Source organism: Aricia agestis, chromosome 1 (assembly GCF_905147365.1).
Source record: "Aricia agestis chromosome 1, ilAriAges1.1, whole genome shotgun sequence".
Lineage (NCBI taxonomy): Eukaryota > Metazoa > Arthropoda > Insecta > Lepidoptera > Lycaenidae > Aricia > Aricia agestis.
Genome location: NC_056406.1, coordinates 15,599,794 through 15,623,320, shown reverse-complemented (window position 1 = coordinate 15,623,320; position 23,527 = coordinate 15,599,794). Strand labels below are relative to the sequence as shown.

The 23,527-nt window shown below is 35.7% G+C and overlaps 1 protein-coding gene across 1 annotated transcript in view; it reads right to left on the bottom strand.

Annotated features, from left to right (window-relative positions):
- Positions 1-23,527, bottom strand: part of LOC121726657 — a 25,187-nt gene extending 1,660 nt beyond the window's left edge. The window contains exons 1-5 of the mRNA XM_042114110.1: positions 23,308-23,527; positions 2,493-2,647; positions 1,090-1,318; positions 661-925; positions 249-436 (exon numbers count right to left, since the gene is read on the bottom strand). Coding sequence (XP_041970044.1) covers positions 249-436; positions 661-925; positions 1,090-1,318; positions 2,493-2,647; positions 23,308-23,392 — 922 coding nt within the window. The 5' untranslated portion in view covers positions 23,393-23,527. The remainder of the gene's footprint in view (positions 1-248; positions 437-660; positions 926-1,089; positions 1,319-2,492; positions 2,648-23,307) is intronic.

Genomic DNA, 23,527 nt, shown 5'->3' with positions numbered 1-23,527 from the left:
GGTAAAGCCAAACGAGCGTAATTTTGTGAGTCGTGAGTCGCAGAATTTCGGTTGGCAGAAATTCTGCTGCACTCAGTTTCATAGACAATTTCTACTTCATTCACACGAGCGTAATTTTGTGAGTCATGATTAGTATGAAAAATAATTTACGCACCGAAATTCTGCAACTCACGACTCACAAAATAACGCTGGTTTGGCTTCACCCTAAGTAGTATTTTTATCTTTAAAATTAGGTTAAAAAAACGTACTTTGTTCCGATTCATCCTTTCTCGATTCTAACCGGGCCGGTTGCAGTTGATTAGTCTCTAAGTCCTCATCAAATGTCTCCACGACGTCCGCTGATCCTGACAACACGTCGCCGGGACTCGCTTTGGGCAGGTTTATCCCAGCTCGCACTGTCAGCGTCTCGGGTTTGTATGTGCATAGCACCAAAAATCTAGAAAAAAATAATTTTCAAAATAGAATATAATATTATGTAGAGTTTGGATTGTAATACGCAGATGTTTATTTGGTTAATTTATAATATGTTTATTTGTTAATGCGGAATCTTCACGTTGGTCGCAAAGTGTAGAGGGGCATATTCGATTTAGATTAGCGTCGATTGTGCAATGTGCATGCTTCGTGACGGTTGTTATGCATTATGGTCTACCGTACACTTACCGACGCGTGCTATGCGTTAGTATTGGCAGATTTTCTTGCACGATGACGTATGTGGCCACTGTCGTATCGTTAACATCGGAACCGCACTTCTCGTGGTCTATCCTCAATATGTAGGCATCTTGGGCGCTATTTGGGTTGCCTTGCAAGGAGCACCGCTCGGGACCGCCATCTGCAGCCTCTACGGCTATCCGACCTCCGAAATATGGACCTGTCGACACTTCCACCTCGCTGGCATGAGGCAAACACTGCGTGGCGCGAGCAGAAACTGTAAAAAAATATAAGGATTTTGGAGATCAATTTGTTTTGTCTAGCGTAGTAGTCGTTGTGTCTCATAAGCCTTTGTGGTTGCTTTTGAGTAATTAGAGTATTAAGCAGAATAATGTTCACAACTGTTTATTGTATTCGATAGTTTAGAATTTAGATACTTACAGCCCTTCGTAGGAACGATGATAATTTTGGAGCCGATAGACTGAGGATCAGCCAGATCCCTCGCGTCTCTCCGAACTGGTCTAACTTCGAACGAGTAGGTCGTGGCCATCCGCAGGCCGGAGATATACGTGGTGTAGGTGCGGCTGCGTCTGACTCCGGCCACAATCTTCGCCGTCTCATTACCATCCTCTGATCTTCCAGACCATTCTTCTTCAAACGTATCAACAACCTGCAATATAAAAATCGATTTAGAACAATTTGGATTTAAACATTTTCTCTTAATTCGAAGATTTGTGTAAATACCAATGCCCAACTGCCACTTTACTCATTTTGACCAACGTCGCGTCTCTGAGTTCATCCATCTCAGTGAGAAAACTTTCGAGGTGGTTCATAATAAGAGCAGGCTGAGCAGCTGTGTGTGGGCATTTTTTTAAAATGAAATAAGGGGGCAAACGAGCAGACGGGTCACCTGATGGAAAGCAACTTCCGTCGCCCATGGACACACGCAACATCAGAAGAGTGCAGGTGCGTTACAGGCCTTTTAAGAGGAACTAGGATTACAGGGTAGGGGAAGTAAGGAAGGGAATAGGGATAGGAAGGGTAGGGAATTGGGCCTCCAGTAAACTCACACTCTGTGAGCCCGTGGTATTTCTCCGGTCGAGCCGGCCCATTCGTGCCGAAGCATGGCTCTACCACGTACCAAAGGTATTTTATTTATTCTAAAGGTATACTTAATGCAGGTAGTTTAGTACGTTTTCTAAATTACCTAGAGGCAAAATATACCTAAGTGAATGAAGTTATTATTTAAATGACAACAGTTTAAAGACACATTGCAGCAATCAAGAGTAATATTTCAGCTCGGCATATCATTAAACGTAAAAGGCAGGTGACTGAAAATGGATGAGGACATTAACGGAGTCGGTCTCGCGTCACGCGTGCAACCGCATCGTTGATATTCTGCGACCCACTTAGACCAGAGAAAAAAAATTAAGTAAGTACCTGAACATTAATATAGGTTTCAAATATTTGCAGTAGCTATTCCGTTGTATCCTACTCAGTGAAACTAGATTTATTGGGCTAGTTTAATGTTAGCATAGGCGCTAGGCTGTAAGGGATCAATCACTTTGGTCGTTGGTCGTGCCAACAAATCAGTGCAGAAGCAATTCCCACAGTTAATTAAACTATACAACGTGGAATACTAATTGCTGCATTTTACCACTATAAATTATTCAGAAGATGCTATTATACCTACCTAGTACCTACTGTAGTAATGGAAGTAGTACACTGTGCAGGTAGTGCACTGTTTATAGAGATGTTTCTTAACCTTTCGTAGAGCTTATTCCACGGTGTAAAAAATACCAAATGAAAGGAACAACATCTCTATATTTATTTCACATTCGTACCTTAGTTCGACATCTGTACTGTCCCCACGCCTGGAGCTCGCAGTAGTGAACTTGGAACGCGAGTAATTTTTTGGGATCCTCCCCCTCACTTTTCCCGTACTCCCATCTCAGACGGACGTCTCTAAAGTCTGGCTCACCGATGAGGTGTAGCACTTCTGAAAACAAGTTATTGCAAAATTAAAACATGACATTCTCCAGAAAATATATGTAGAGTTCTGAACTATTGTAGAGTCCACGGAATCCCTTAACTCGTAAGACTATTAAGTATTTCTCGGTGAATAAGCTACACTTTTTAATTCTTAAAATGAGTATTAAGAATTGAAACAAAAGAGTTGTACTTAAACTTTTACGTCCACACTCAGAAAAATTTAATGAAGATAAAACTTCAATTTAATGAAGAGTTTGACAGATAATGTAATAGGGCTTGACATCAAAATCTTCATAATATTATTTTAATTACAGTAATTATATTAGGGAAGTAATTAATATTTGTTTCTGAGTGCGGCAGTTGGCACCGATCTATTATGTCATGTAATAACTGATAATTTCTCGATTTTTGCACAATTATGAAACGTCCACGACAAACACCGTTACGCTCAAGTTTGTATTGTAAAACTAATTCTAGTACAATGGTTTCTAGCCCTCGATATGCGCTCTGATGGGTCGGTAAGGCAGCGATCCGAGTGTACCATTAACCCAATGACTTGCTCACCGGTCCATTCAGGTATAATGTGACCTCCACGTAATGGGATAGCCATCTCGTCTCTCGACACTCATTACACGGCGTATACACGGTATGGTAATACTATATTAGAGTATCGGGCACAATAAATTTAGATCGTTCTTTCCTCATTAGAAAAGCAAATTACAATTTTCTCTTTTCAATCATCTCACTGTAGGTTTATCGTCGTAATGCATTAGAAACCTACAGAAATTATTTCCTCATCCACTATCCACCGGCAGTAAAATATGATCTCGCGATCTAATCGCGTAAATAGTGTACTTCCTCCCTACTACGTCACCATAAATAAAACCGGCCAAGTGCGTTTCGGGCCACGCGCAATATAGGGTTCCGTAGTACCGCTAGTTTAAATGATATTTTTTGTATGATCAATGAATGTACATTTAGGTATAACGTGTTTTACACAACAATTCTTTTGAACGTACTTAACTGAAATCAGTTTGTTGAGTCAAGAAATTTGACGAAAAGTTCCTATAATACTTCGCCGAATATTTTTTTTAGTTGATCAATAATTACTCAATAACTTATGAAGTCTTTTTAGCCGTGATAATTTCCTTTTAAATTCAGCATAATTCCTCCTCTCGTGAATTTTTTCACATTTCCAGAAGCAACCGTTTAGCTGGTAGAAGGGATTTTTTCCGCTTTAAAACTTCATATTTCACAAATAGATCCCTAAATTGTAAAATTATTTATGAATACTCATAATATTTAAAAAATATATCCAACGGCACCACACGGTGGGATGGACGCGAAAAAAAATATCATCCCCGATTGATGTGTAGGGGAGGTACCATAAAAAATATATTTTTAAGATTTTATATAAAGATCTTATAAACCATTTTGTCGACATCATTAAGGCGCTCCCCCTACGGAGATGCCGTAATTTATCGTTTTTAGAGTATTATTAATTCATAATAATTTGAAAGCTACAAAATTATAATAAAAATAGAGCAATAATCCTCAGCATAATATGAACATTCCTTTCTCTGTTACTAATTTCTTATTTTTGTTTATTATAATCATGATATCAGCTTCCAAAGTAATACCAATATTTATTTCAATTCGAGCACACATTCAGCATCTCCCTAGTACTTACAAATTAGGTACGTTTTAAATTTGAAACACACGCCAATAGATCGACAATTTCATTAACTACATAATATATTTGCCGTTTGAATTTTTTTAGGTCAATAATTTTGAACTAAGATAATTTAAAAAAACCCCAAAGGGTAAAAACGGGACCCTATTACTGAGACTTCGATGTCTGTCGGTCTGTCTGTCTCCAGGCTGTATCTCAAGAACCGCTATAGCTAGACTTCTGAAATTTTCACAGATTGTGTAATGTGTATTTCTGTTGCCGCTACAACAACACATACTAAAAACAAAATAAAATTAATATGTAAGGGGGTTCCCATACAACAAACGTGATCAATAATGGCAACAGGTAGGGACATGAAATTTTCACAATGTCCTTAATTATATGTGTTCTTTAATAATTAATAATAATATTAAAATACAATAAAAATTTAAGGGGGGCTCCCATACAAAAAACACAATTTTTGGCCCTATTTTGCTCTATGACGGTACGGAACTTCGTGCGCGAGTCCGACTCGCACTTGGCCGATTTTTAGGTATTTTGTATTAGTCTTTTCAAGTAAAGATTGTCTGTTATTTAAAATGAAATGGAAAGGAGACCACAAAGTGTGAAACCTTTGCCTAGCTTAAAAAAGCAGACCTATTTATGTACTATATAACCTAATCATCATTATAATCATCATAACATTTTGCAGCATATTAAAATGATATAAGTACCAAGTATTTACACGTAGTCTTTAAACCTATCTCTCTGAGATCCTAATTCCTAACTCATCTCAAAATGGTACAAAATAGAAGTTGATTTATCAACTTCTATTTTGTACCATTGTAATTCATAGAGAAATTAATTCCTACGTAATTTGGTCGAATTAAGTTGTATACTTAATTCGACCAAATTATTAATAACATGTTATTATGTATATTATGTTTGTCATCAACATAATATTATGAATCAATTTCTCTGAAAAATTAAATTAGATAATGTTACTTATCTGAAAAATTGCTAAACCTAACCAAATACTATGCATAGTGCATACTGCATAGTCACATTTTGCTTTGGTACACCAACATGGATATGTAGTCTATTGTCTGTTATATAACCAAGCCGGTTCACCAGCTTTAAATAAATAAGAAAAGGAACAAAATGGGAATTCCTGGTCGAATGTAGCGACAATGTGACTCCAGTCGATACAAAAGTCGCTGAGGTCAAATACGTTTGTTCTCGCTCACATGGAACCGAGACCCCAGTCACGACGTGCGACTAACAGTGCTGTTTATTTTGATCAGAAAATTATTTTGTATATAAAAAGAAATTATACTTTCAATAATAAAATATTTTAATACCATTGATTTATTTTTTTAAAGACAAAAAATACATAAAAACCTGATAGTTAAGTTTTAGTGCAAAATGTTATGTTATTTCGAGTACGGTACCTAAAACCATATCGACATCATAAAATAAACTTCGTAGTAAATTACCTAGTACTTACTTAACTCATTCGAAGACGTAATAAAAGGAGTCAGAAAATATCAGGCAATATTCCTTTTAACACGCTGCTTGCAGTGTTTATCATGGAGATTTATAGTATGAAAATTTCGTACCCGAGTGCGTATGTGGCGATGTGATTTTGTTCTAATTAATAAATAATGTATGATGGTGGCCGGCGCAGGCGCACGGGCACATTGTGCCGGGTGAGTGGTGCGAGACGAATTATGTCGACTGCCCAAACAATAAAGAGCTTCACGCGTTCTGCTCTTCCTGTGTATATGAATGAGGTCATTTGATTTCATACTGTCGTTTTGCGAACTGTTCATCGCATCACGCATGTTTTATCCGACTGCGACGAGCAAGGTTTTGGTTGTCTAAACTTTTCGCACATCATCTTGCGACATACCATATGATACTACAGAGTGTAACAAAAATAAGTGATAATACTTTAAGGTGTGTACATGTTCCTTGTAGAGAGTTCACTGTGAAAGTAGCAGCGCTGAAAGATGAAATTTTTTTTTCACTTTTGTATGGGCAAGGGCCTGAGCGTCACGAGTTTCCGCATACAAAAGTGAAAAGAATTTTTGGTCTTTCAGCGCTGCTACTTTCACAGTGAACTCTCTACAAGGAACACCTACACACCCTAAAGTACATATTATCACTTATTTTTGTTACACACTGTAAGTATAATATTTTATATCTTAGTAGGAGACACCGATGCAAATGCAGCAGACTTAATATGGCAATCCCACGATTCCATGAATGTGTAGGCGTAATATTCCTTACGTATTCACTATTCGTATGCTTGGGTGTGGAATATAATATTTTGTAACCTAATCGTATCGTGTACTGTATTGTACGTATGTAATAATTTGTACCTAGTAGGTACCTACTTACTAAGCCTTAAGAACCTACTAGCCTACTACCTACTTATAAAATTAAACACCAAGGTAATTATAATTATTAATATAATTGCTGACTCAATTTGTTTTAAACTCATCTTCATGCGTCCAATGAAGTTCTACCCTACTTAAATATCGTGGGAAAGAGCATGAAATGAAGATGGATTCTTTGAAGATAAGTCAAAATGCAGCTAAAGACGATGTAAAACCGAACGCATTGTTCAGTTAGTCGTGCGTGTATAATCACTGTTTTTGCTGAATTCAATTAGAACTTGACCCACTGTCGTTTCGAACAAAACAAAATGAGCTTTTGTGTTTTTCAAACTTCAAAGTATCTATAGACTAAAGGTTCGAGGAAAAAACGCCAACTTAATTTATCTGTTATGAACGATCTTTTGAAAAAAAACTGATTTGGACTAACTGTTTGTGGGTGAAATTTTTTATCTTCTGATCGGGGTTCAAGTAGATCAATTTTTAGGGTTCCGTAGTCAGCACCTTATAGTTTCGGTCTGTCCGTCTGTTTGTCCGCGGTTTTTCTCAGAGACCTACAAAGCTGTAATTCGACATGAATGTGACGCCGACAAAATGATATTAAGTATATAAAATCAGGTACCTCACATACACATCAAGCGGGGGTTATTTATTTTTTCCGCGTCCGCACCTTACCGTGTGGAGTGTCCTTGGATAGGTTTTTTAAAAATCTTATGAGTAAGTATTTTCCGATTAAGGGATCTATTTGTGAAATATGAAGTTTTAAAGTGGAAAAATCGTTAAGAGTCCAGTGTCGCCCCCCCCCCCCCTTCTACCAGCTAATCGGTTGCTTCTGGAAATGTGAAAAAATTTACGGAGGTAGGATTTAGGAAAAACTATCACGGCTAAGAAGACTTCATAAGTTATTGAGTAATAGTCGATCAACTAAAAAAATTGTATTCGGAGAAGCAGGGAAATTTTCGTTCAAATTCCTTTGAATGTAACTGAGATGATGTTGTTAGTACCTACTTAGTAGCGTAAAATACGTTATAATGTACCGTGTATAATAACTAGTTTTACTACGGAAGCCTATATTGCGCGTGGCCCGACACACACTTTGCCGGTTTTTTTTTAAACGAAGTTCCTTATTACGCGTTCGGCGTAAAGGAGGTTAGACAGAACGATATTTGACCTTGACACTTTTTTATTAGTACCTGCATGGGGCAGAGGGCGTTGATAGTATTCATGTGCGTCAATAGACGGCGTTTTTTTAATAACTTTTTGAGTGTATATTGTATGTATACAGGTTTTTTGAACATAAGAAATAACTTCGTTCCATTCGGGTGTCCCTTGAAATTAAATTTTAAAAAAACTTGAAAGGTGTCAAGGGAGTCCCTTGACACCTTTCAAGTTTTTTAAAATTTAATTTTAGCCCCAGGATCGGCTTACCGCTAGAGCGCTCAGGCAATAAAATAGCTAATATAACGGCGTATTCCCTGGAGTATCTCAGCAGTACATCGCCGGGGTCTATGGGAATTATCGATGCAATAAGAGCAGCGAGCACGGACCAAGCGCCTGTAACGGAAGATTTTACGATACCGAAAATGAATAACAGTTTAATGTTGCGCAACTGGATGAAGGCGTCATGGTTCCGGCCGTCTTTCACGATTTTTGCTTTATCATAAATTCCAAATTCAAATCAGAGGCTTTCTACTTGCGGCGTTAAACCCGCTAACGGCCGTTCCCAATATTTGATCTATCTCTGGTTTTGCCCTACTAGAGATAGGAATAGCTCACAATTGACATTAAATATATGTCTCTAATGTCTAATGTGAGCTATTGCTATCTCTAGTAGGGCAAAACCAGAGATAGATCAAATATTGGGAACGGCCGTAAATGGTGTCTTATTATCAGCAGGCTTGGGTCAACTGTCAACTGTAAAGTAACATAAGGTCGTAAACAGAGACAATCTATACTAATATTATAAAGCAGAAGAGTTTGTTAGTTAGTTAGTTAGTTTGTTTGTTTGTTTGAACGCGCTAATCTCAGGAACTACTGGTCCGATTTGAAAAATTATTTCAGTGCTAGATAGCCTATTTATCGAGGAAGGCTATAGGCTATATTTTATTGCGCTAAGTTTCATAGGAAATAGAGGAAAGTGTGGAAAAAACGGGAGAAATTATTTAAACTGGCTTATTTGAACGCGCTAATCTCAGGAACTACTGGTCCGATTTGAAAAATTATTTCAGTGTTAGATAGCCCATTTATCAAGAAAGGCTATAGGCTATATTTTATCACGCTAAGACTAATAAAAGCAGAGAAATAGAGAAAATGTGGAAAAAATTTGGGAAATTATTTGAAAGGGCTTATTTGAAATGTCAGGAACTACTGGTCCGATTTGAAAAATTCTTTCAGTGTTAGATAGCACATTTATCGAGAAAGGCTATAGGCTATATTTTATCACGCTAAGACTAATAGGCGCGAAGAAATAGAGGAAAATGTGGAAAAAAAGAGGCAAATTATTTGAAAGGGCTTATCTCACGAACCACTGGAGCAATTTTTCTGTTATTTGGCACAGGTAAGAAGTAGACCACGTGAAGGATCATAATTATGCTATTTTATGTGGACTAATTTGTCTTTTCTAATTTACGCGGGCGAAGCTGCGAGAAACGTTATATTTCGCGTGGTCACGACATCACGCGTAAACGGCTGAAATTTTCTATAAAGATACTTTGAGTCCCGAAAAAGAACATAGGATACATTTAGTCCTGGAAAAATTACTGTTTACTGCACAATATACTTTTATGATTTGCGCGTAAACTATTCAATCTATTTTGATGGAATTTGGTATAGAGATACTTTGAGTCTCGAGAAAGGACTAGGAATACTAATGTTGTCCCGGAAAATGTACGGTTCCCGCACAATAAACTTTTATGGTTATCGCCTAAAGTCTAAACTATTCAATCTATTTTGATGAAATTTGGTATGGCAATACTTTCAGTCTCGGGAAAGAACAAGGGATACTTTTTATCCCGGAAAATATACGGTTCCCGCACAATAAACTTTTATGATAAACTATTTAACTTATTTTGATGAAATTTGGCATGGAGATTGGAGATACTAATTTGAATCTGGGACAAGGAATGTTTTTTGTCCCGGAAAAATGTGCGGTTTCCACACAATATACTTTTCTGATTTGCGCGTAAACGACTCAATCCATGTACAACAACTATAAAGTCCACGCGGACGAAGTCGCGGGCAACAGCTAGTAATATAATATTTTAATGATAAACAACATAGTACGGGAGCCCTAGAACATTTTTTTATTACTACCAAGATAATTTTTTGATAAGACGAACAATATTTACTTCTGCGAAAAATCTTGAAAGTGGTAGCTAACTGAAATTGAAAGGATTTCATACTTTGACTTGATGGTCCTAAAATATGGATTTATTCTATTTGTAGGACAATGTTACTAAGGTTCACTCGGCGTAACTGGGCGGTAGCGGTCATTGACTCCCTGTCAAAAACTTGTCATAAAAACTTGTCATTTTCTATATAAACCGCGATTGACAATAGGGTGTCAGATGTTGTCAATCGCGGCTTAGTATAGAAAATATAATAGTTACTACGTTACTATAATATATGACTATTAACCTTTCATTATACAAAAATCAGCTTGTTAGGGTTTCGTTTCAGGGTTCTGTAGTCAACCAAGTTTTTTTGATTACAGAACCCTATGGGCCAAGATGCCTGAGTTAAATAAATAAATAAAAAATATGATTTAGGAGTAACATTGTCCTATAAATAGAACAATCCATATTTTAGGACCATCAAGTCAAAGTATGAAATCCTTTCTATTTCTGTTAGCTACCACTTTCAAGATTTTTCGCAATAAAATTTTGTTGTTCGTCTTATCAAAATGAAGCTACTCACAAAAAATTTGCTTGCTACTTGATAGTAATCAAAAAAATGTTCTAGGGCTCCCGGACTAACACTTTAATGAAGATTGTGACAGACAATATAAATAATGGAATAATATGCCAAAATCTTCATAAAATTAAAGTTATTTTGTCATATTTTGTCAAATGTCACGATTCACGTGCTGCCATAAAGTTAACAATATGCGGTTACTAGTACTAATACCTATGATATTCTATACTAATACGGTAATAAGTATTCATAATACTGCGTAGATCGCATAAAACGTTAGCACTTTAAAACTGGAATAGTAAATCAGTGCAGAGCTACAGACCACTATGCCAGTTGGTAACGAAAATGCAATCTAGCGTGGATAGCCGCCATAAACTAAAATGGCAAATTCAAATAAGGTTATAGAGCCGTTACGAATTGCGCTATCACTGCGCCTCCACACCGAACTGCCACACGAACACTATCCACGTTAGGACTCTAAATAGACATACTGGAATCTAAATTCTAGTTACGTGTACGCCAACTGACATAGCTTTTGCCCGCTACTAAGAGTAAGTAACTATTTGTCAGCAGCAAGTAGACAGATTGAATATTTTTATGTCTAGTTAGATCGTTTTAAAAACGACTAGAAACAAAGATTATTAAGTATATTATGTGAAAAAAGATTATAGGTAAAGAAATACAGACACTGAACTCGTCGAATTTCGCCTAGCAATCAACAACGAAGTAACAATAAAAATCTTTAATCATTGAAAAGCTTTATCAAAACGGAAGTGGGCAAAGTACCAAGGAGTATTAAAATTAGGGGGTACTCTAACGATAATATCTATGTCGGAGTATATCTATTAAATGACTGACCAATATGTGCATGCTGCATACGACTATTATATTTTTATTAATGTATTTTACTTAAAAATTACCATAGCCGAAAAGATAACAAATACGTTCTAGATAACAATGGAAATAGTTACTGAAAGAGCTATTCGCGTGCAGCGAGCACTTTATTTATTTTATTTTCTTAGGAAAACTTACAGCTACAAAAAGGTAAGTATAAGCACAGAATATATATTAAGTAGTTGGTATAAGTAAAATTATTAAAAAACTAAGAGCCAATAACAAGTTTCTACTAATAAATAGTAACATTTCATTGTTCTAATTAAGTTAACTTAAAAGTTAACTTAATTAGAACAATGAAAGTATAGCAGGTAAAGTTGGTGGTAAAAGTGGTATTTTTCTGCTAAAGTTTGCAAAAGAAAAAAGTAGTTTAATTATTGCTTGTTTATATCGATGTAGTATTGATCTGATTTATTTATTGTTGTCTACGAATAATAAATAGTTTTTATTATTCGTAAATTGTTGTATTGATAATTATTAACATTTTAGTTATAAACTGTTAATAATTAACAACATTGTAGACTTGTAAGTACTTTGTTAGGTAACTTTTCTTACATTGCTTTATAACTCTTTCAAACTCTACTCTACAATACGGAATCTCTTTCGTCTCTTTCTACCTATAACACATATATTAACGTGATTAATGTGAGGTAAAGAAGTAAGTACGCGCTTACTTAAATACCTACTTTTTACCTGACCTCGTTAATTCAATCATTAAAAAACAAGAAAATTAAAAACACTAATAAAACAAGCTCTACAAACCCAGAGTTGTTAACTTTCTGTTAATGTAATTAATTTGGATTTTGGACCCACTATTCTAAATACTTTAGAATCACGTAGCTTTAAATGCAAGATATGTACTTACTTAAATGTAAGTAAGTCATTCCTGCAAACTGCTAAATACATGAATAAACTGCTATAAAATTTATACGTGGGAGAGCCATGCTTCGGCACGAATGGGCCGGCTCGACCGGAGAAATACCACGTTCTCACAGAAAACCGGCGTGAAACAGCGCTTGCGCTGTGTTTCGCCGAGTGAGTGAGTTTACCGGAGGCCCAATCCCCTACCCTATTCCCTTCCCTATCCTTTGCTATTCCCTTCCCTTCCCTATTCCCTTCCCTTCCCTACCCTCCCCTATTACCCTAATTCCTCTTAAAAGGCCGGCAACGCACCTGCAGCTCTTCTGATGCTGCGAGTGTCCATGGGCGACGGAAGTTGCTTTCCATCAGGTGACCCGTTTGCTCGTTTGCCCCCTTATTTTCATTAAAAAAAAAAAAGAAGTGGCATAGCATAAATAATAATATAAAGGACGGTACCTAATCAAAGAAAATATTATGTGCAATTTGTTGGTAATTTGAAATTTTGCAAAATTGGCCAATTTATTGATATCCCTGTTAGCTAAGATATTGCCTGATCGAAAACAATGCAGACGAGTAGATGGAAAATCATAATTGAAAGGGTTGTAACTTGTATTGAGGGCAAAACCAGGATAGTTTAAGTACTTACTCCATTCGAGTTTGGTAATAGATTGCTAACCAGTGATGTCTACAATTATGTCTTAAGTTTAAATATGAACAAGTAGGTACTTAGCATAAGTTGAGTGGGTCTCTGATAAAAAAATCATTTTCATTCTTGCATACATTCTTGTCTTTAGCCGCTTGCGGCTAGTCGCAGGTTAACTATGTTATAAATTATTAAATTAATAAAACATTTAATTAATGTTCTGTCACAGTAAACTCTAAGATATTATTTACAGAGCTGCATCCGTAATGTAGTAAGTATTTACATAGGAGTGTAATCACCTAACATAGTAAGTAGTTTTGACCTAAACTAGGTTCCGTAGGTCCGGTCAGTGACCCCGGTCTATCAGAGCCTAGCTCCCTCTTGTCGACCTACTTCAGGTACACACGTACAATGACTCTACATGCTTATCTGTATATGGTAATAATAATAATATACATCACCTCATGATTACCTCTTGTTTATGTGAATTACGCTCAGTTAGTACAAATTCCTAAGCTCAATTACGCGATGCGGCTAAGAAATTATGTTTGTCTTAATAATTATTATTATTTAGACATACGTCCATGGTAGTTTGTCAGCTCTGCCAGAGTAGACAGTATGATAGAGTATGCCGACTTACGGCCATTCCCAATATTTGATCTATCTATGGTTTTGCCCTACTAGAGATAGGAATAGCTCACAATTGACATAAAATATATGTCTCTAATGTCTAATGTGAGCTATTCCTATCTCTAGTAGGACAAAACCAGAGATAGATCAAATATTGGGAACGGCCGTTAGAACTGATGTTGAAATTATTAAATTTGACGAATTATGACGAAAATCGTCGCTAGGGTTGTTAACTTGTTACCTACGAATTTAAAACTATGACATATTCGATGGACGTGTTCCTCTTTGGTCGTATTGTTGTTTGTGTTTTGGCACATGCGATTAAAATTGTCAGAATCCAATTTTGAAATCTTTATTTTAAATATTTAAAAATAAATTATATCAGCCAGCGCGAGGCACATTCCGTTCATAGTCCTAGTGAAACCCGACGAATTTGACAGATATTGAAACCTGTCCGTTTCTTTGCAGTCGAACTACTGGTAGTTATGTCTATTGTGGCTCTGCGAAAGCAAAAACGAAATGTTATATTGAACTTGTATTGCCATGTTTTCACGTGACAACTCAGAGAACAAAACGAAGCACTATACGTAGAACAACGTTTCGTAGATTAGGACGACAAGCGAAAGTATCTTGCCCTACAATTTACATAGAGCAAGGACCTCTCACTCCTGTTTAGCTGTATTCTATAATATATACTGCATGTTTCTTAGTTCGAAAATAGATAATAAACAATGCAAATGTGAACAAATTGAAAGGAGAAATATCGCTCAAGGTTAGCTTTTGGAAACTTTTAAGTTTTACATAACACAAACTTTCGATTTTATAATATCAGCAACATAATATCATATTATTATAATTATATGTTATGAATTTATTAACAATCGGACAATACTGGTCAACCTTTTAGGATGTAACCCGCGCTAAGTGAAAGCAAAATTTCACCACTGCGGCTATATGGATGACGTATGGAGAGCAAACTCCAATATGGTAATGAGTAGACATCGGATTATATGCATTTGCATACTTGCATATGCAAATGCATATAATGGCACTTTTTAGGCGATAAATAAAAAAAACTCTTTATTCAAACTAACAAAACAGATCAATTTACACAAGTTACAAAAACAGAAATAGTTTGAATTGGCGGCCTCACTGCTGGAAGCAGTCTCTTCCAGGCAACCATAAAATATAACTAAAAATATTTAAAATAAAGAAATATAAGATAAGATACTATTAGAATATAATTAAATAAATATAATACACAAATAAATATAATAGACTAGCTGTTGCCCGCGACTTCGTCCGCGTGGACTTCAGTTTATAGCGCGCGATGTCAACAAAATTGGTGTCAAAAGCTTTTATAAAAAAACCCTGGTACCCATTAAATCAATACAGATGTGCAGTGTGCAAACAATAAGTACTTCATTTTTGTATGTTAAACTTTATATATTATGCCAAATTTTAAAGCTTATTTAGCCCCCCAATTACACAACTTTACCCATAAACTATTTATCATTGATAGGTTTAGCCCCAATTTCACCAACGTCTGTTAGTGTTAACAGCTTGTTAAAATATCCTGTCTTCTCTTTCATTCATATGAAAAACGAAACAGCTAACGTGATACTAATTCGAGCATTAACTTTAACAGTCGTTGGTGAAATTTGGTATTAAGGTTACGTCACTGCCTGCACAGATAAAGTACTGAGTTATTTAATACCGTAGAATAGATATAACAATCGAAAAAAATCGAGACTTAAATGTAAGATGATACCACCTCTTATAGAAAGACTTTTGAGCAAGCGTCAGCGCGATGTAGAAGACGCACGGCGCCATCTATTATGAATTTTTTGAACAAATTTACGACCCTTACAACCCTTTTTTCCAGTAAAAAAGTAGCCTATGTCCTTTCTCAGGCTTTAGACTATCAGTATACAAAATTTCATTACAATCGGTTCGGTAGTTTTGGCGTTTGGCGTGAAAGCGAGACTGACAGACAGAGATACTTTCGCATTCATAATATTAGTACAGATTATGTGCACACTGCACAGCTGTTTTTGGGTATTTTGATTAATTAAGAGGATTCCACACCGCCCTTTTTTCCATACAAACGTTGTCCCCTGTTTCCTCCCTGGATAATGCTAGTAGAGTTATATTTTTTTTCCTGAATATCTACGGCCACTAATACAATGTCCCTATGTTTTATTTTTTTTTTTTCATAATTTAATTATTAAATAAGATATGAACGTTCAAAAACCCAAAAAAATGGCCAGATTTTCCACTGTGTTCAAACGTCCAGAAAACAGATTTGGCTAGATTATACAAAAAAAGCAAAACATAGGAACACAGCTCAAGCCTTTTTTTAATCTTTAATGAAAAAAGTACTTAAATCGGTTAAGTTTTGGAGAAGGAATCAGGGGACAACGAATCGTTGATTTTCTGGATTTTCTGCAGTTGTCTCTATCGCGTTCTGCGGTATAGGCTTGAGGTAAGGGAGACAGCTATAGATATTACACGTACTTTTTTTTCATTTCTCTAGCCGCTGTTGTATCCTCTTAAGGGCCGCGCTACACCAGAATGGCAGCGGCGAGGCAAGCACTTTCAGCGCTGCCATTCCGGTGTAGCGCGCTGCGCGGCCCTAAGAGGGGTACCACTTACCAGGGTTTTAAAAAGTTTTTAAATTTGACACAAATTTTGTTGACACCGCGCGCTATAAACTAAAGTCCACGCGGACGAAGTCGCGGGCAACAGCTAGTTATGAATAAAAACAATAATATATAATAAAGTAGGTATGATTAGTTCTGTTATAATAATGAAGTAAAAAAATAAAGCGCCATCTGTTTTCATATATTAGAATTAAAATGTTGATTGCTGATTGCATTGATATATTTTCTGGATGGAATATAGGCCAACACAACACACTCGAACTCCTTAGAAATGCAGTAGGAGTTCTATAAGATAAGATAGATTGATTATTATTATAGCAAGTGATAACATTATTAAACATAATATTCTAACGTATTAAAAACTATAAACAAAAACATAACAACTAATAAGTATGATTAGTTCTATGTTACAACGAAGTAAAAAAATAAAGCGCCATCTGTTGAATCGTATTAGAACTAAAATGTTCATTGCATCGCGTCGATATATTTCTGGATTTTTTATAATATTACACATAAAATATATTTAAGATTTTTGAAATATTATTTTAATACACATCCAAGACCCAGGAACATTAAAAACTTTTTGTTCCGCCTGCGGGACTCGAACCCAGGACCCCCGGGATGAGCGCTGGTCACGCGCAATGCGAAGTAATTTTCATCGATATTTTCATGGAAATAAGATATTTTCCCACATCAAAATGTAGCCTATGTCCTTTCTCAGACTCTAGAATAACTGTGTACAAAATTTCATTGCAATCTATTCAGTAGTTTTGGCGTGAAAGCGAGACAGACAGGCAGACAGACAGACAGACAGACAGAGATACTTTCGCAGTATATTTCGCAGTATTTATAAGTCGCGGGCAACAGCTAGTTATGAATAAAAACAATAATATATAATAAAGTAGGTATGATTAGTTCTGTTATAATAATGAAGTAAAAAAATAAAGCGCCATCTGTTTTCATATATTAGAATTAAAATGTTGATTGCTGATTGCATTGATATATTTTCTGGATGGACTATAGGCCAACACAACACACTCGAACTCCTTAGAAATGCAGTAGGAGTTCTATAAGATAAGATAGATTGATTATTATTATAGCAAGTGATAATATTATTAAACATAATATTCTAACGTATTAAAAACTATAAACAAAAACATAATAACTAATAAGTATGATTAGTTCTATGTAACAACGAAGTAAAAAAAAGCGCCATCTGTTGAATCGTATTAGAACTAAAATGTTCATTGCATCGCGTCGATATATTTCTGGATTTTTTATAATATTATACATAAAATATATTTAAGATTTTTGAAATATTATTTTAATACACATCCAAGACCCAGGAACATTGAAAACTTTTTGTTCCGCCTGCGGGACTCGAACCCAGGACCCCCGGGATGAGCGCTGGCCACGCGCAATGCGAAGTAATTTTCATCGATATTTTCATGGAAATAAGATATTTTCCCACATCAAAATGTAGCCTATGTCCTTTCTCAGACTCTAGAATAACTGTGTACAAAATTTCATTGCAATCGGTTCAGTAGTTTTGGCGTGAAAGCGAGACAGACAGACAGACAGACAGACAGACAGACAGACAGACAGACAGAGATACTTTCGCATTTATAATATTAGTATAGATACTTTATACCGAATAAAATAAATACATATATAATAATATGAATCGAAGAAGAGGAGAAATCGTAAGGGTTTAAGAGTTTGCAGCTAAATCTAAGTAATATTGTTTGAGTCTTTTTTAAAAAGTATCAATAGATTTGGACTTATGTATGCTTTCGGGTAAAGAATTCCACAGACGAATGAGACGGTGAAGGAAGAGTCATAAAAGTTAGTGTTGTGCGAGGGAAGGCAAGAGTTAATTTATTGGCTGAGCGAAGTGTAGGATGCTTGTGTCCAAGAAAGGTAAAGTTTTGTTTGAGGTAAGCAGGAGTTTTGGGATTAAATAGAATATTAAAAAGAAGATGAAGAATATGTGTATTCCGACGCAACTTAACAGGTAGCCACTTTAGCTCTGACCGGTAGTTAGATATGTGATCGATTTTCTCAGACCAAAGATGAATCGGATGCAAAGATTTTGCAGGCGTTCAAGGGAAGAAAAGAAAGATAGGAAGATAGGAAGGCGATAGTGCATATTTTGCCAATTTTTCGTTGATAGTGCATATTTCGGAAGTTTTATGCCCTCGTAGTCTTCAAACTAGGTATCATTAATTTATGACACACACCAAGGCCACAAAACAGAGGTATATATAAACAGAGGTAGAGGATAGATCAAAACACTTCAAATAATATGTAGCTCCATCCCCATTTAAAGAATGCAATACCCACCTACCTACAATATCTTTCCAGAAACCAAATTTTTCTTTGTAGTTGGTTCAACATTATTAAAAAATTTGAATAAGTAGTTAACGATTTAATGGAAAATGTTGGTAGAAAATTATTATTGGTGCTGTATAACAAATGAAAAATCCTGGATTTGAAGAAATTATGAAAATTGGCGCTTTTATTAACGGGACCACCGGAAAAAGCTTAAAAAATAATAACATTTTAATATGAAGTGACTTTTGATTGTGCATATTTTGTGCATATTTCGGCCATTTTTTCGTGCATATTTGCATGCATATTTCGGCACTTTGACCGTGCATATAATCCGATGTCTAGTAATGAGTAATGACTAATGAGATATTTGCTCGCGAGATTGTTAAATAACAATTTGTGAAAATAATAATAATAAGTATATTAATTATTATTATACTTTTATTTTAACACTACTTATTCATAAAATCATTATTTCTCATTCATCATTATTATATTAAAAACAACGGATGAAACATGATCATGTCAATGTCCGTTATTTTTATAGTTACTCTGAAAATGTGTAATAAAGGTAGAGACTAGAGTTCACGACTCTTGAGTTCTCAACAAACTCGTATCACATTGTAGACAAAAACATTAAGGTGGACAATAAAAGTAAACGAACATTTTTGACAGCCCTAGTAATTGCTTTATTTATTCCAAAGTGCCATGCAGGAATGTTAAGTGAGCAATTTTGCGGTTTAGGTCGCGGTTGCGGTCACAGTGCAGGGTTGTCCCAGCGCCGAGCGCCGCACCGCCTGCGCCGGCACCGTTAGCGCATGTTTAATGCCGACCGCGAACTGTTCCACTGACGTAATGACATGTGCGCTATGGGATCACAGCCGGTGCCGTTGTTGTTTGTACAGATAATGAAAAACTGGGCCAATAAAATGCTAGGTTCAGAAGACAGACTTACCGCTCGCAGTGTCGGGCTGCCTGTTCCAATTTTAAATAAATCATTTAAAAATCTCGCGAGTCTCTATGTCGTAGGTTACACGCTCAATCTGGCATCAGTTTAGTCTATCAATCTGAGATGACTAAAAAGTACATAGTAAAACAATGATCAGCCCATCAATCCGTGGGTTACACTTTCATAGTTTTGCGTCAATCTATACCAGATTGGATCACATTGATGAGAAACTGAACGTGAACCCTCCGACTTAGTTGCAATGAGAATTAATCCAAGGAAACTCAGACACAACAAAACAAACTCAAATAAAATAGAAAAAGTTACTGTAAAATGGGCGCTATAGAAATACAAGAGGCTCACAGAGGACCACACCTTACTGAAGTTTTGAGAAAAACCAGCATGTTATAACGTTTACAGTACATAGTAGAACTTTTCGAATAAGTTCTGGTTTTAGAAGACCGGGGCTCAACCTCAGTTTACAGTTTACACATCAATCAATTTATAGTAGAAGTAGCTCTACCTATTACATAAAACTTTATCAGCCGTCGTAATTATAACAAGTAACCCGCAACTTCATTGACTAAAGTCATTATTGATTATCTTTTAGCAGATAGATATTTCGTCAATGCTGTTAATAGTTATGAATATGATATTACCACATATTTTCATTACGAAAATAATTATATCCTAAAAACTTGAATAATATGAAAGGATTTATCTCTACGAATGCCGAATAAAACAGTACCTAATAATTCAAACTTAATTGTCGTCACGTGTATATTAACTTCAATGATTGTTGAACTTATGTGAACGACAAAATATGACGATATAAACTACAGTTTTCATAAACTTATTAACTGATTAACTATTTTTTACAATAAAACAAGTTTACTTTAACAACAATCTAACTGCTTCTACTTGCTTCGATACAGCTTCTACAGGAATAACGCGAATAAATATATAGAAAAAGACAAATAAGTAAAGAAACGAATTATATCTGTCTCATTTTATGCTTAGATATAATCAAGAATGTAATAACTAAGATATCTTAAAATATTCACGTACTTAAATATAATTTAATTTGTCAGCAGTTTATCAGTTATTATAGCGTTTAAGACGGGCTGTAACCCATGGAGACAAGTGACAACAGCATCACCTGAACTGCTGAACATCATAACGAGAGACCATTACAGCACGCAGACTCCGTAGCTGTGACGATGTAACGTAACCATTGTCAACTACCGAGACATTTCAGCTCTACATCTTTATTAAACTAAAATATAGAGAACCAGATGACGCCCGCAACTCCGTTGCGTCAAAATTCGTTTATCGCGCGGGCACCATACCTACATTTTTCCGGGATAAAAAGTATCCTATGTCCTTTCCCGGGACTCCAAAGTATGTCCATACCAAATTCAGTAAAATCGGTTCAGCGGTTTGGGCGTGAAGAGGTAACAGACAGACAGACAGATTTTTGCATTTATGTATACTTAATTTTAAAGTATGGATCATCTATCAACGTTATTGAATTTAAATTGGCGATCACATGAAATAGCTCAGCTGTACGTGCATAAACGCTAGTAAGTATGTACTTAATAGAAACGGGATCAAAATGGATGCATTTACTTGACGTAGGTAGGTATCTTAATCCAGAATTTCTGATGCAATAAAGGTCTCTCTATTAAAAATTTAAGGTAGTTGAGAACTTAAGTCGTGCTTATTAGCAATCCTAAAGATTGATATTATGTACCTACTCAAAAATAGATATAAACGGATTACCTAGTTTAAAAAAGTGTTGTGATCTATTCACATCTGTTGCGCCGACGTTTATCGCACGGGAACCGTACATTTTTCCGGGATAAATAAAACTTGAGAGGTGTCAAGGGACATAATATAGGAGTCTATTTCTCAATACTAGAGATCGCCCAATGTCGATCTTCGACCTCAAAAAGTTTGAAATCAACTATTGATATTCTATTGTCAAAATATTGACTTTATTTTTTTTTAGACATAATTCCTGCGACAGTCTCACGTGTATCGCACGGGGCCACCTTTTTGGTAAAAGGTGGCCCCGTGCGAGTTTCTTACGCCGGTTCTTCTCGGCGGGGTAGTTCCCGAACCGGTGGTGGGCCTCATCCTCATGTAGACACGACGTTCTAAAAGGTATTAACTTTGTTAACCTATTTGGAAATAAATATTTTTGATTTTGATTATTTGTCTCACTACGAATAATAAAAACTAAGGAAACGTAACTCGCATACTTCAACCGTTTTGAATTTGGTTCCTTTTCGTACACTAAAATATTATGGCAATAGCAACGAAACACTCAAATTTACGAAACAAAGCCGTTGACATTAATTGTCACTTCTATATTTACACAAAATTGTGTACCGAATACACGCATAAAGTATGCATATTGCATGTATTCGGGTCACATTTTCGTGGACAATTTTTTTGCCATAGTTACTCTTCCTTAGTTTTTATTATTCGTAGGTCTAACAGCATTTAAGATTCAATATTTAAAAAAAACTGAACTATCAACGCCCTCTGCCCCTACCATGCAGGTACTAATAAAAAAGTGTCGTTACAACTTTTTCGATCTAGCCCCCGCAAGGCGCAACGCGCGATAAGGAACTACGTTCCAATATCCTATGTCCTTTCCTGGAACTCAAAATATCTCTATACAAAATTCAGTACCTAAAATCGATTCAGCGGTTTGGGCGTGAAGAGGTAGCAGCCAGACAAACAGACTTTCACATTTATAATAATAGTATGGGACTATGAATTATAAAAAAGAAGGAAGGTTTAATATGTTAAAGAACAAATTACAAAATTATATTTCCTAAATAATTATGGTTCCGATGCCTACTAAAACTGTCTATATTTACGGGACAAGCGAACCATGAAGGAATGAACCATGACATCAATGCGAGCACGAATCCTTGCATGATCATGATAAACGACGCGATCGCGATGGGAGACGAATGACTTCGCGTGTGCCAACTCGTAAAATTATAATCAAGAGATCACTTATCCTTGCTATAACCATCATCATCGGCTAGTAACCTCACTGAGAGTGAACTTTAACGGCCCGGCCGCACTGGCAAACATTTAATGATGATTAATCTTAAATTTAAGTAATGAAGAATTTACAGGAAATGTGTGGAGCTTAGGTACCTATATCTAGTCTAAAATATTAAATATTATGTCTGTCTATAAATCTTAATTTAATTACAGTTAAGTAAGCACTCCTCTGGTGCAATCCAGTCTTAATTATGTACTATCAGAGAAGTTGATTCCTATGCAAATCGGGGACCTAAGTAGTTTGGTTGCGTTACGTCAAACCCAGCTGACAGATCACAATTAACATTGAATTGACATATTCGACCAAATAACGTTGGTCTGTCAATTGCACAGAAATCAACTTCCTCGATGGTACTTACCTATAATAACAAAATTAACGGAACAAAGTTGATGTTATCGTAATATTAACATACTTAATACTAACCCATATCTGAGCGATCTTTATTATGAAAGCCTGCTCTACATAATATTAATTCCCAAATAAAATTTTCCACAAATAATAATGACGTCATATATTTTTAATATTTAGGCGATATAAAAGTTGTAAAATGTACCTATATTATTAAGAAGTTTTAACATTATACATTAATAAGTACTTAAATTATTAAATATGACTAACTCAACCTTACCATCATCTGCCTCAATCTCAGCAATCGGTGTCGCCAAAGTAAGATGTAAAACAAAAATAATAGCAACAAAATAGATCGAAGTCATTTTGCAAAATATTTCTTAATCACAACAATTAAAAAAATAAAAGCACTCAATTTGAATATTTAAATTGACGCGAAAAAAGGAACGTTGAGTGCGCGGCCGTTCACTGATAAGACTTCAACGTGCGCTTGCGCCGCG